This window comes from Cimex lectularius, unplaced genomic scaffold (assembly GCF_000648675.2).
Source record: "Cimex lectularius strain Harlan isolate CLEC.00 unplaced genomic scaffold, Clec_2.1 scaffold229, whole genome shotgun sequence".
Classification (NCBI taxonomy): Eukaryota; Metazoa; Arthropoda; class Insecta; order Hemiptera; family Cimicidae; genus Cimex; species Cimex lectularius.
Genome location: NW_019392783.1, coordinates 681035 through 695409, shown reverse-complemented (window position 1 = coordinate 695409; position 14375 = coordinate 681035). Strand labels below are relative to the sequence as shown.

The window sequence follows — 14375 nt, the reverse complement described above, 5'->3', positions numbered from 1 at the left end:
TAATCCAGAATTTACTGTAACGACCATATCAACAAAGAAATAACTCCTATAGAATTGACTACTACATCAGGTCCAGAATTGATTATTACGACAAATATATAACTAATTTAGAATTTACTGTTACGACAATATCTACAAAGAACTAACTCTTACGGAATTGACTACTACATGAAATTTACAATAGATTATCACGGCAGATACAGTTACTTCAAAATTTATTATTACGACAAAATCATAGCTACGCCAGAATTGATTTTTACGACAAAGTCAACAAAGACGCAATTCCTTTAGAAATGACTGTTGCAACAAATACACTTACTTCTAAATTTATTATTACGACAAAATCATAACTACACATATCGAAATGGGTCTGATCTTGAAACTCGTCTGATTCTAAGTTTTTTTTGCTATTCAAGGATATCCATGAGAAATTATCCAAATTGAAACTCGACGCCGATAAGATTGATCAGAAGAGGAATAAAATTTTGCGCAAGGTACACGGAGAAGGAAGGGAAAACGTCGTCAAAGCTGTTGACAGGTTGAAGCAGGAATGGGACTCGGCCAATACGAATTTAACAGACCGTTGGAGGTAGGGAAATTTTCATCAATTTCCCGCCAAAAAAATTAAAAAATTGTTTTCTTTGTTAAAGCCATTTGACAAAATGCAAAGAACAGTGGGAATCTCTGAGAAAAAATTGTGAAAAGTTCAGCAATTGGCTGTCGAGTATGGAAGAGTCGACGAGAGATTTGGACCCGAACAAATATTCAATAGTGGAAGTCAAAGCTAAAATGAGAGACCTTGAGAAACAAGCAACTACAAAAACAGGGTAAATTTTTATATTAGTTTGTTCTGATAATTTTGGTCTTCCTGTCCTCGCTAGTTTGGTACTCATGACACCAGCGAGGATAGGTATATAATTAAAATTTCATCACTTCTCATATACTTATGGAAAATTTCACTTTATGTATTACACATTTATTTTTTTCCCCAGTGTGGTCAACAGTATAGCAGGAGCTGGCCGAGATATGGTCGCGTTGGGCGGTTCTCAGGCGATGGAGATGTGGCAGACTGTCGAATCTCTCCGTCACAGATGGAACCACCTTCTCACGAATTTTAAAACGACACGCGAGCTGTAAGTCTTGGGTTTCTCCACCGATTGTCTCTTCTGTGAGACAAAATCTTTTAATATTTCCCTTCGTGGGGGAAGGAGGTGTTGGAAGCCGGCCAGGACTTGTGGTGAATCCCATGTCAGTGGTCTCTTAACACCAGAATTAGACGGTCCGTGTTTCTCAGAATACGTTTTATCCACCGATTTCATATTATATTAGTGGTTACTGTTCATATTTGGCCTATGACTGAATAATTGTTCCTCAAACCTAAAAGAATCGGACTGCTTCAAGTGGTAAATCATTTTTTTTCTTAACTTTTACATTAACGATAAAAACTACACCTTTGCCATGTTACTTTTAAACATTACCATGCTAGAAAGAATACGGAATATGTTTTCCTGTGGCTATGAGGAAAGAAACTTTTAAGCCTTTTATACCCTATAAATGATTAATGATTGGATATTTCAATACAATTCAAAAAACAAAAAAAAGTTTGATTTGTTCTTGAGAAACACAATTGTTTGGAATTGTATATTGAAAACAATGAAAATCTAACCACAATGAATTGAACTTAAAGATATAAATAATCAATAATTATTAATTACAATAATGGAAAGACGCAATGCCAGGAGGATCCGACGTACGAACCTAAGCAGGATTGTCAACAACATTTTGAACGATAAATCTAATCAATAAAATTTCATAGTTTTTCCTTGTTTTACTATTTATCATTGTTTTTTTACATGTTTTTTCTTTTGTTTTACTTTTTTCATTATTTAGTAACGGCAGGATGTAAGTCCAAGGTTTGTCCTGGGCAAAGGAGTGAATATGAGATTGTCGTACCGTCCTAAAATAGAATCTCGTTAGACGCACGACTTCAAAAGACTTTCGGTTAAAAATGTGAATGATACTAATCAACGAAAGGAATTTAAAATTGAAAAGTTTTTTTTTGGGGGGGATGATGAACCCGACATAATCGTCCGCGTGTTTTCGCTGTTAAGAACAGAGGGTCCAAGGCCTTCGAGTTCATTTTAAATACAGTAAAATGAATGTTGACGAAGAAGAAATCGACCAGGACGATTGATGTGTTTGGGATCTGGTTTCTGGTCATGTAGAGAAAGAAGTAGACTGTGATCTCTTGCCAAGGTTTCGGCCTTTATAAGATCATCATCAGCGTGGCATCATATTTCTCATATTCACATTACAGAATGACGAAAAAACCCGACGACGTCGACTACGAGGTCTCGAAGTACATGAGGTGGGTTAAGTTGAAATGACAAGTTTTTTCAGTTTTTTTTCTATAATTGATGTAAAACTAGATTAAACCAACAATTTCAATAGTAAAATAAGTTTTTTGAAAGGAATTCTGTCATTCTGTAATGTTAATATGAGAAATAGGATGCGGCCCTGATGATGGTCTTATAAAGGCCGAAAGCTTGGCAAGTGATCACAGAGTCTACTTCTTTCTCTACCAGATCCCAAATACGGTAAAATGAATGATAGATTAATATATAATAAAAACCAAAGGTAAACATTTACTCTCGGTTGACCTAAATTGGATCATTCTGTCAGCCTGTACTGCCTGTTTCATGATTCATCTGGTGAGAGTATGTTTTCTCTTAGGCCCGTAAATTTTACAGGAAATTAAGATTAGGGTTAAAAGTCGACTTCTTTACGACTTACAATATTGGACTATTGTGTAGCTCAAGTCTTTTAACCAGATTCCCAAAGGGAGTAGGGATCTCAGCCTGCTTAGGTCTTTGCAGCAACGGACGTGTTCTACTGTCTCTTCTACTTCCTGGCAATCTGCACAAGCTTCTGCGACCCGAGTCTGTACATATGAGTCAGGGGTTCTTAGTGCCCTAATTTCATTCTTAACCTAATACGCCCTACCCCTATAAATTTCGATTGAACCAAGGACTTATTCTGAAGCAATTATCGGATGTTTCTTAGTTTTTGGCAATTTGATATAACCCAAAAGGGTTTAGGGCCGATGGGTGTTGTTATCGCTCATTCCTTGTCGGATTTATCGTCCTCCTCGTCATCCACGTGCCCTGTATACAATATGCTGTTGTCGTTTCTTGCAGTTTCTGCTTTCTTATCAACATGGCATAGGATTTTGGTCATTGGTTTATTCCCTTAGACAGGTCGTGACCCACCTTGGAGCCATCTGCATACCAGGTATACTTGGCATTAGTTGGAAACCCTTTCTCCCAGTTCTGTCCATAGTGTCGCAGCATTCTTTGCACTCCAAGCACATCCAGTGGCTTTTGGCAATTTATGGGGTAGCCTATTGAAGCCAGTCCTTCCACTAGCCTGTGAATTGTGGCACTAGCTTATTTTGGATGAAGCTTAGTGGTGGTAGTTTTAGGTCTTCCAGGGCAGAGTGGTGGGTCAAGTAATGCTCGGGCACGATCATGGTAGTATGACCTGGTACCCAAACAAGGGTGTTTTATTGTACCCAATGTCTGAAGGCCCTTGATGCAATTCCAAGTCTTCTGAACTTTACTACCGACGAGGCTCCACTGTTCAAGAACGGATTCAAGTATTTTTATTTCATTGGATGTCTGTCTGTGTTCCCTCGTACGCAGCCATATGAAAATATCAATACTTTTTTATAGTTTGGGTTTGCTGGTAAATTTGTAACGTCATTCAATCAAGTTTTCGCCTTTTGAGCTAGGCACCTTTCACAATGTTTGCGAATGTTCGTTCAGATGAAACATGCATTTTCTACAGAAATGCAGAAAAAAGGTAAACCCGAGAAATGTAAATAGAGGATGAGCGATCAAAATAGAAAAATATCGAAATTCACAATGAGAAAGGACCGTTCTTATCTGTACATTCATTTTTTGGATTTCAAGCTGGATTTCATGGTTATAAGTTTCTCATCTTCTTGTAGACTCACCCATCTGCAAAGTGGGAAGCAGACTAGAGGCCTTGTTGACTCGACCATGGCTACACTCGAAGAGGTGACGTCTCTTTTGAGCTCTCCTTCTAATCCGTCCGACGAAGCTGCTCTCTCAGTCAGGATCAATTTGGTCAAAGTGATTATCCCCTTTTGTACAATCGGCCACTTTTTGCCTTTTACCTTATCCTTCGGCTTTGCTTTCCAGACTTTGCAAGAAGAACTCGAGAAGAAGAAGAAAGAACTCGAAAATTTCGAATCGAACGGGCAGGCGGAGAAAATCAAACAGATTATTTTAGAGATAAACAAGGTTTGTCTGAATAAAATGATATACGATTAGGAATAGTTTTGTATATTATGTTTTATTTTAAGGCCCAAGATCTTCTCTCCGAGCACAAAGACTATCTCAATGCAAAATTGACATCCCTGAAAAGACTTCTTGCCCAATTGGACTGTGTAGCGACATGGACCAGCGAGGTCAGAACGAGGGTCAACATCTGTCAGGAATTGACACCAACCGAGAAATCCAAAATCCTCAACAACATTATGGTTTAAACATTTTTATTCTAGGTTTTTGAATTTTCTTATAGCTTTATTAATCTAAAATGGAGTTTTTGTTTGTGTTTTACAGTCAAGCCTTTCCGATAGGTTTATCGAAGTGAAAGAGCTGAAGGAGAACTTCAACAATCTGGACAAGGAATGCGGAGGCGACATGCCCGGCGAATTACGAGTAAGTGTTATGAACATTCTAGCTTGTTTTGGTCTACCAGAAGGTCTTCATTAGAACAAAAATACCCAACACTTACGGGGGTGTAAACACTTCCTAATTTAAGATTTTTATTTAAAACATAGGCTTTATACAAAGATACCATTATCTCGGAATTGATTATTACGATAACAACTCCGCTACAAACAGAGATTTAACAACTTGGGTGTTAAATATTATTACAATGATGTAACTACTTTAAACTGATTTTTACAACAAACACATGCCTTACACAAAGATATTATCTCAGAATTGACTATTACGACAACTCCGCTACAAGCTTGGCATCAAAAAGTTTGAACTAACTATTGTTACAAAGACATAACTACATTTAAATTTAGTTTTACGACGGAGTCGCGTCGTATACAAAGAAATCATTAGGTGGACCGGAATTGACTATTACAAATCCGCTACAAGCTCGGAATCAAACAGTTTGAATTAATTATAGTCACAAAGACGTAACTATATTTACATTTAATTTTAGAACGGAGAAATACATACAGTACACATAGAAATCAATAGGTGGACCAAATTGACTATTACGACAAAGACAACCCCTCAAACTGAGATTTACAACTCCTGTATTGACTATTATTTTAAAACATGTAAGTTTTTGAACTGGACTTAACTTACAAAAAATACCAAAATAAAACAAAATAGGCTAATAACAAAGTCATTTCAGCAAATTGGCTATTACAACAAAGACAACACCACAGACTGAGATTTAACAACTTCAGTATTGACTATTATTATTCAGAAATCGTCACTAATCACCACACATTTGACTATTATTTTAAAGATGTAAATTTCTGAATTGATCTTTATTTACAACAAAACACAAACCAAAACAAAACAGGCTAATAACAAAGATATTACATCAAATTGACTGTAACGACAAAGACAACACCACAAACAGAGATTTAACAACTTCTGTATTGACTATTATTTTAAAGATGTAAATTTCTGAATTGATCTTTATTTACAACAAAAAACAAGCCAAAACAAAACAGGCTAATGACAAAGGTATTACTTCAAATTGACTATTACAACAAAGACAAAACCACAAACTGAGATTTAACAACTTTTGTATGGACTATTATTTCCAATATGTAAAAGTTGGGAACTGATCTTGACTTACGACAGGGGGAAAAACAACAAAAAACACAGGCTAATAACAAAGGTATTACGACAAAGACTCTTTTACAAATTGTGTCAGGACCACCTCAGCATTGGCCAGTATTACGAAGAAATCCCCAACAAAAACAAGGTATTTGATTATTAAAACAAAACAGAAAAATCAGTATTGACTACTACTACGACTACCACGTCCTGAAAAACTTAACTTCCCATTAAATGAGTTATACTACCCCACACAGCGACTAACGAGGATCAACCTCACATTTGACTATTACGACGGACTGTGACTTAACGATCTCACTGACCATTGTTTACAGAGAAATCCCTAAGAAAAATACATACGATCTCAGTATTGTCTATATACAACAAAGACCGATCTGAATTGAAATTTGCTACAAAAACACGACACCAATGAAATATTATTACTTGAGAATTGACTTTACGATAAAGAGACCGACACAAGCTGTGACATAACGATTTCAGTATTGACCATTGTTTACAGAGCAATTCCCAAGAAAAATACATACAATCTCAGATTGGGGGGGGGGGCGTCGGTGGCCGCAACAGTTTAGGCGTTAACACGGCACATAACTGTAAGGTAAAGATCCTGGGTTCGAATCCAGCGGCCCTGCATTCTAACCGTCATATTTACAAATGTTTAATGAATGAACCTAATGGTTCACATAACTTTATAGTTAAGATACCCTTATTAAGAAAAATCTCAGATTACCTATATACAGCATAGACCGAACTAATTCTGAATTGAATTTTACTACAAAAACACGACACCAACGAAATATTATTACTTGAGAATTTACTATTACGATAAAGACCCCGACACAAGTTGTAACGTAACGGCTTCAGTATTGACCATTGTTTAAGACAAATCGCCAAGAAAAAATGACATCAATCTTACAATTGACTATTACGACAAACCGTGACTTAACGACCTCAGTATTGATTGTTAAAGAGAAACCGCCAAGAAAAAATGACATCAATCTTACAATTGACTATTACGACAAACCGTGACTTAACGACCTCAGTATTGATAATTGTTAAAGAGAAATCGCCAAGAAAAAATGACATCAATCTTACAATTGACTGTTACGACAAACCGTGACTTAACGACCTCAGTATTGATCATTGTTAAAGAGAAATCATAATGAAAAACACATAAACCTCATGAGTGACTATAACTACTAATACATATTTGGAAAAATTTCGATCCTCTTATGATCTAATGAGAATAGGTAGCCATTGTAAAAAAAATACCAGTTTAATCTGCTGTTAAAATTTTGTAGAAATTTTGCATACTGGGGGAAAGGATTTTTTGAGGGCTCCAATTAACCAAATCTGATGTAAGTTAGCATATAAATTTAACAGTTATCTTGTAGCTGATACTCAGTTTTGTATAAATCGGTTGAAACGCTCGCTTTCCTAAACACATTTCCGATATATCGTTAATTAATCAACCGAAATTGATGAAATTTTACAAAATTATTGCCCAATCGTGGCTCGATCTACGAGTAAAATTTAGTTGAAATATGTTACAAGGGAACAGCCCGCAGGGTGTAAACATTGCATCGCTTTCTGCCTTCCAAAACACATTTCCTTCAATACCTCGCTAACAGATCGGCACAAGTCGACGAAACTTGTCAAAATTATTGAACAATCGTGCTCTAATCTACTGTCCAAGTTTTGTTGAAATCGGCCCCGAGGCCTACCTTAACGATTGTGTGTACTTAAATAGTTATCGGAAACCACAAATAACTTGAATTTCAAATATTTCCAGAATAAGTATTGGTTCATTTTAATATTTGCATTTCAGCATAGAAATTGTTTAATTTTATTTCCGCTACTTTATTCTATGTATGTTAACGTTATCTTTTTTTAAAATCCTATATCTACATATGTGCTTTTTATCTCGGGGTTCCATTTTCAAACCAAAATCATGAAAAATATCTTTGTTTATTCAAGGAACAAATCCGGAAGCTGTCCGAAAATTGGAACTATTTGAAAAGCTTGAGCGAGTCCTCCTCCCAGCCGCAACAATCCCCTTCACCGGCCAAGTCCGGCCCTCAATCTTTCGAAAAAGTCACTACCACCAGCCAATTATTGAAATCTTCTCCTGCCTCTGGGAAAAAGGCGTCAGACCTCATCGACCAACAGAAGTCACCTGCAGTTCAGGCAAAAACCTCTGGGAAAAAGCCGTCAGACCTCATCGACCAGCAGAAGTCACCTGTAGTACAGCAAAAAGGTCAGTGTTCGTTCACCTTACTCTTTATTAAGAAAATATTTCTTTCATATTAGTTCTAGTTTTATTGTCAACATTTTAAGTTTTTGATGATCAAATATGATCGTGTTTAAAAGAAAAACCAGAAATGTCTACTTCTTTTAGCTGGTCAGACGACCTTAGTTTGATCATACTTGATTATTTTAAATTTCGTGGCCTTTTAAAAAATTGGAAAGGGATTCATAGAGTTAGTCTCAGTTTAGGTGATTTTGTGTAGTAATAGCCAATGCTAAAGTAGGACGGTCTTTGTTGTAACAATTAAATTTAATTTATTATTGCCTTTGTGGAAAGAGTCAATATTGAAGTCATTCCTGTAACAGTCAATATTCAGATAGTAAAGGTTTTGAAGTAATATTGTATTGGATATTAAGACAGTAGAGACTTGTAGTAATAGTCAATGCTGAATTAGTTCGATCTTTGCTGTAACTATCACAATTAAAATTTTACTGTCTTTGTTGTAATAATCAATACTGAAATAATAGAGTTTTTTTTGTAGTAATAGTCAATACTGAGATAGTAGAGTCTTTGTTGAGATAGTCAATACTGAATTTGTACGATTTTTGTTGAAACAATCGCATTTAAATTATAATTTTCTTTGTAGAAATTGTTAACACTTAGAGATTGATGTTCTTGTAGCAATAGTCAATACTGAGATAATAGAGTCATTGTAGTCGTAGTCAAAAATGTGATAATAGATTCTTTGTAGTAATAGTCAATGCTGAATTAGATTAATATTTGCTGTAGCTTTCACAATTAAAGTTTTACTGTCTTTGTTGTAATAATCAATACTGCGATAATAGAGGTTTTATAGTAATAGTCAATAAATAGTTGAGTCTTTGTATAGTTAGTCAATACTGAATTAGTACGATTTTTGTTGAAACAATCACATTTAAATTGTAATTTTCTTTGTAGAAATTGTTAACATTTAGATATCGATGTTCTCTTTTAGCAATGGTCAATACTGAGGTAATAGAGATTTTGTAGTAACAGTCAATAATGAAATAGTAGAGTCTTTGTAGAGATAGTCAATACTGAATTGGTACGATTTTTTTTGAAACATTTAAATTGAAATTTTCTTTGTAGAAATTGTTAACATTTAGATATTGATGTTCTTGTAGCAGTGGTCAATATTGAGATAATAGAGATTTTGTAGTAACAGTCAATAATGGAATAGTAGAGTCTTTGTAGAGATAGTCAATACTGAATTGGTACGATTTTTTTTTGAAACATTTAAATTGAAATTTTCTTTGTAGAAATTTGTTAACATTTAGATATTGATGTTCTTGTAGAAATAGTCAATACTGAGATAATAAAGTCATTGTAGTGGTAGTCAAAATGTGATAATAGATTCTTTGTAGTAATAGTCAATTCTGAATTAGTAAGGTCTTTTTTGTAGCAATTATATTTAACCGGTTACTGTCTTTGTAGAAAAAGTTAGTGCTGATATAATTTTGTGGTAATAATGAATACTGAATTAGCACGTTCTTTATCGTAATAATAAAATTAGGTTGTTACCGTCTTGCTATTTTCGCGTGAATTAAGTAAATTTCATTTGTTGCTACATCACGTGACAAAGAACTCCTCAATATCAAAAGACCAAATTGGGTCGTTTGCTCCTCTTTAGGCGAGTTAATTACAAACTCTTTTGTCTTTCAAGTCAAAGAGCTTTGATGTTTTATTGAAAAGGCGATATCGGACCGCTAATTACTCCAAACGGGCGTTATCGGCCTCTAGGAATTACTAACAACTTCCTGAAATCCAATTAGCCAGCAGGAAGTTACACCGCGGCTCGGAGAGATATTCCACTGGATGTGACAAGATCGTTAAGTTGTGGGACGAGTTTCGATGAAGTTCACAGTACTTTAGGAAGCCCCCCCCCGGTATCTGTAGTAAATGATGTGCTAGTCGTGTTCTGTTGAGATAAGGGCCCTAAAACGAGACCGGGCCCTGCGCCTCTTGCCAGTTTGTCCCTCAGCTCCGGGCCCTTTTTTTGCTGACCCTTTTGCATTTCCGTTGTCGAGCCGGATTGTAAACGGTTGTTCTGCACGGTCTGACAAATGCAGAAAGCAATCCTCCTTCAAGGGCCGAAGTCGTGTGTGCTTAACGAAGATTATGCTCTTGTCTCGTGTTAAATCCGTTGTGAAAGGGCGAGAAACTAGATAAAGTTAATAAGCTTAGTATATTCTAGCTCAACTCAACTAAAAAATAATGTGGTTAATTTTTATTTTTACAAATAAAATGCCACTGATAGTAAGGAATATACTACATACACACACACACACACACACACCCACACAAAATATCCCGGCAGTTATGTGAAGAATGCACGCCCTGGTCCAATGGGGCACACTCGAATTCTAAAAAAATCGAGAGCAAGGGCTGGATTTTGCAATAAAGGACTCGATGGCGGGAGGAACAATGGCCATGGAGAAAAAAAGAAGATTATGGGGGGAAAAATCGTGGATGTGAATAGGACGTCCCCCATTGACCGACGATCAAAATTTTACCCCTCATTTTCTGAAGAATCTCCCCCATTTGTGTCGTATATATTTCGATTTGTTATGAATTGGCTGGCATTACAAAAATACCACCGACAAACATGATAAGGGAGGACGAACAACGTTTTAATTGACTTAATGCAGGCAAATGCCTGACCTAAATTGACTGTTTTCACAAAGACACCACTACTGTGTAAACTAATGTAACAAAAACTTCGAAGTGAACCAAGTTCAGACTTTCAACATTAAATCGTCAAATATACCCAAATTAACTGGACCACAAAAACATGGCAACTGCAAAAACCTAACTTGAATTGTCTGTTACTACAAAAAGACCACAACAATTAAATATGAACTAGTCCCAGATTATGATCACAAAACGTTGACAACAGGAAAAGACGGCCCTAAATTGATTTTTATTACAAAGACAATATCAACCATTCTCAAATTGACTATGATCACAAAACACATTGGTGCGTGAAAATCTAAACATAATGGATAACTTTCAATTAATTAATCTTTATGCAAGGTATTGGTTGAAATGTAAAAGTTAGAACCACGAGTGGGATTCGAACCCACGACCTACGTCTAAATACGCCGCTGCTCTACCACTTGAGCTATCGTGACTTCGATCCACTCGGACACCAACTTCCTATCTCAACCTACAATCTTTTGAATTTTTCCTCTTCTTGCCATTTTTCAAATTTCTTGTAATCAGGATTCTCGGCGACAAATGAAATAGACCCGGAGAGCTTTAATGAAGATATATTTCGTTTTACTAGGTATTGGTTGAAATGAAGCGGGAAGTTGGTGTCTGAGTGGATCGAAGTCACGATAGCTCAAGTGGTAGAGCACCGGCGTATTTAGCCGAAGATCGTGGGTTCGAATCCCGCTCGTGACTCTAACTTTTTCATTTCACCTAATACCTTACATAAATATTAATTAATTGAAAGAAGTTAATTGATCAACTGGACTTCGAAACGTAATGGATATAATGGACAACATTGACTCAAAGGCCCTTCCATCAATAAATTAATGTCTAATACTAAATTGCACAAAGTCAATGGCGCCAGAAGATCTAAACAGAATTTACCATAACCACAAAGACACTACCACTAAATTATTGACTAATCATAAATTGTCTATTACTGCAAAGACACGTACTAATAAACACCTCTACGCCGCTGCTCTACCACTTGAGCTATCGTGACCTCGATCCACTCGGACACTAACTTCCCACCTCAACCCCACCTTTGAATTTTCCCTCCTTTTTGCAATTTTTGGTCAAGCGGACCACGAAATTAGGGAATTTAATGATTTAAAATGAAGTATACTTCACTAAAGCTCTCCGTGGCCATTTCATTTGTCGTCGAGAATCCAGTCCGATTACACATTTGAAAAATGGCAAAATTCAAAAGGTGCGGTTGAGATGGGAAGTTAGTGTCCGAGTGGATCGAAGTCACGATAGCTCAGGTGGTAGAGCAGCGGCGTATCTAGCCGAAGGTCGTGGGTTCGAATCCCTCTCGTGCCATTAACTTTTTTTCATTTCAGTTAAAAACCTTAATTAATTGTAATGTAATATTAAATTTAACTAACAATTTATTACATGGTTTTGCTCAAAATAGTGCATTAAGAACAAAAGAGACGTTGCGATTGTGATATTGATTTTTTTAATACTTTTTATTTTTTTTAAATTTTTTTTTTAAACGAGGGTTCGCAACAGCAGAGGTCATATAAACTCTCAGGGTGCCGGTGTTTTTGAAAAAAAGCCCATTTGTAAGTATGTCCAGCGGCCCTGCATTCGAACCCGGGACCTTTACCTTTCAGTGATGAGCGCCGTGACAACGCCTAAACCGTTGCGGCCACCGACGCCCCTATGATATTGATTATTGTGATACACTCTGTGTGACTGTACGTGACTTGCGCTTGACGTTGCATAAATGTGCACACCCTACCAAAACGCGACAAGGCGTCGGGAAGCATCGGGTAGCGTCGCATAGCGTTGCATCGGGTAAGTGTATTCCCCGCTTAACATCAAAGGCTAAACCTAAATTGATTATTACTATAAAAACACCACCATCCATAAATGACGGCTATCACCGCAAACAACATGAACGCCAGCAAAGACTAACTTGAATTGACTACTACAAAGACACCACAACCAATAAATAATCAATCACGCCCAAATTGTCTGCGACTTCAAAACACATTGGCAACGGCAAGGGCTAAACCTAAATTGATTATCACTATAAAACTACTATCATCCATGATGATGACTATCACCACAAAAAATACATACGCGAGCAATTGACTCTTTGTACTAAGACACTACCACAAAGAAATGATTAACATCTCCCAAATTGATTATGACAGCAAAACAAATAATTGTCTGAAAAGTCCCTACTTATGACTATGTATTACTACAAAGACACCAACTATAAATTAAAGAAATGATTCGACAGTCTCAAATTCGTTGAACATAGTACCCTAACGATATATAATAGGAGCTGAAAATTGGAAAAGGCTAAGCAATCGTATTAGGCCTTGTATATAAATTAAACACACCGAAGAAAACTTTTTGGTAATTGGTGTCAGTTGAGCTAAGAGTTTGTAATTGGATGTATTTAGTTACTAACAGGCGCGGGTAGAACCGGGATAAGCTCATTATTCCGTTACGTAAGAGAGCGGGTTATAACGTTTTTCCATCCTAATGCAATAAATTCGTCAGATTTAGAGTCAATTGGGCAAAACTAAATGGAATAAAGAGAGAAAGACAGATTAAGTGACGAAGGCTAATCCGTCAATTTGAGAACGATTATTAAAGCCGGAGATGAAACAATTTTCTAACAGGGAGAAAATGGTGAAAAAAAATAAAAAGGATACCAGTTACTTCCTTATCCATTGAATCATATCTATCGATTTTTGCGTTGAAACATTAAAATATCAAAAGTACTAGTTAATTAAAAATAATTATTTAGAGATCGTGAGATGCGGTCTGGTGTGATGTAGGTTTATAAAAACATTTTCTTTACCGTTTCGATCTTTATTGAGATCATCTTCAGTGCCTGGGATTTATAAACTTTATTTAAATTATACAAATTCATGTAAGATATGAAAATGAATTTATACAATGATATACAACTTAGAAAATTTAGGTTTAATCAAAGTATTTGTGCTCACTCAAAGTGTGTGTTTTCCGTGTAAATGTGTCACTGCTGTGTGTCGAGTTGAGAGTGTTATTGAGATTTTAATGTTTTTTGTTTATATGTTTGATTTTGAAAGAGTGGGGAAGGTGGTAGGGATAAAAATTCATTTTTCTATGAGAAGTTTCGTACATCACCTAACGCCTAACCTACAACACACCAGACCCCATTTCACGATCTCTAAATAATTATTAATTAACGGTTACTAAATATTACATACTTAATTAAAAATAAAAACTTTCTTATTCTCATAACCATCCTCAATCAAACAATTCAATAATTGTCTACATCATATATGACTAGATAATGGTAAAATTATAGACACATGGAGTCCTTCTTGCTCTTTGATGTACCATACTCCAACCTGAAAGATGATTTCAATTTAGTTTGTTGGTTAGCATTGGTAGGCAAATATTTATTGGTATTTGTGGCTTTGTAGAAATAGTCAATTCATGAATGGTCA

The 14375-nt window shown here is 35.9% G+C and overlaps 1 protein-coding gene across 11 annotated transcripts in view; it reads left to right on the top strand.

Moving 5' to 3' along the window:
- LOC106669519 (dystrophin, isoforms A/C/F/G/H-like) overlaps window positions 1-14375 on the top strand; it is a 328247-nt gene that overhangs the window by 48408 nt on the left and 265464 nt on the right. For all 11 annotated transcript variants that reach the window (XM_024227801.1, XM_024227799.1, XM_024227800.1 and 8 more), the window contains 8 exons: window positions 417-589; window positions 651-827; window positions 993-1133; window positions 4010-4154; window positions 4224-4325; window positions 4388-4564; window positions 4647-4745; window positions 7896-8175. In XM_024227801.1, the coding sequence (XP_024083569.1) occupies window positions 417-589; window positions 651-827; window positions 993-1133; window positions 4010-4154; window positions 4224-4325; window positions 4388-4564; window positions 4647-4745; window positions 7896-8175 (1294 nt within the window). The remainder of the gene's footprint in view (window positions 1-416; window positions 590-650; window positions 828-992; window positions 1134-4009; window positions 4155-4223; window positions 4326-4387; window positions 4565-4646; window positions 4746-7895; window positions 8176-14375) is intronic.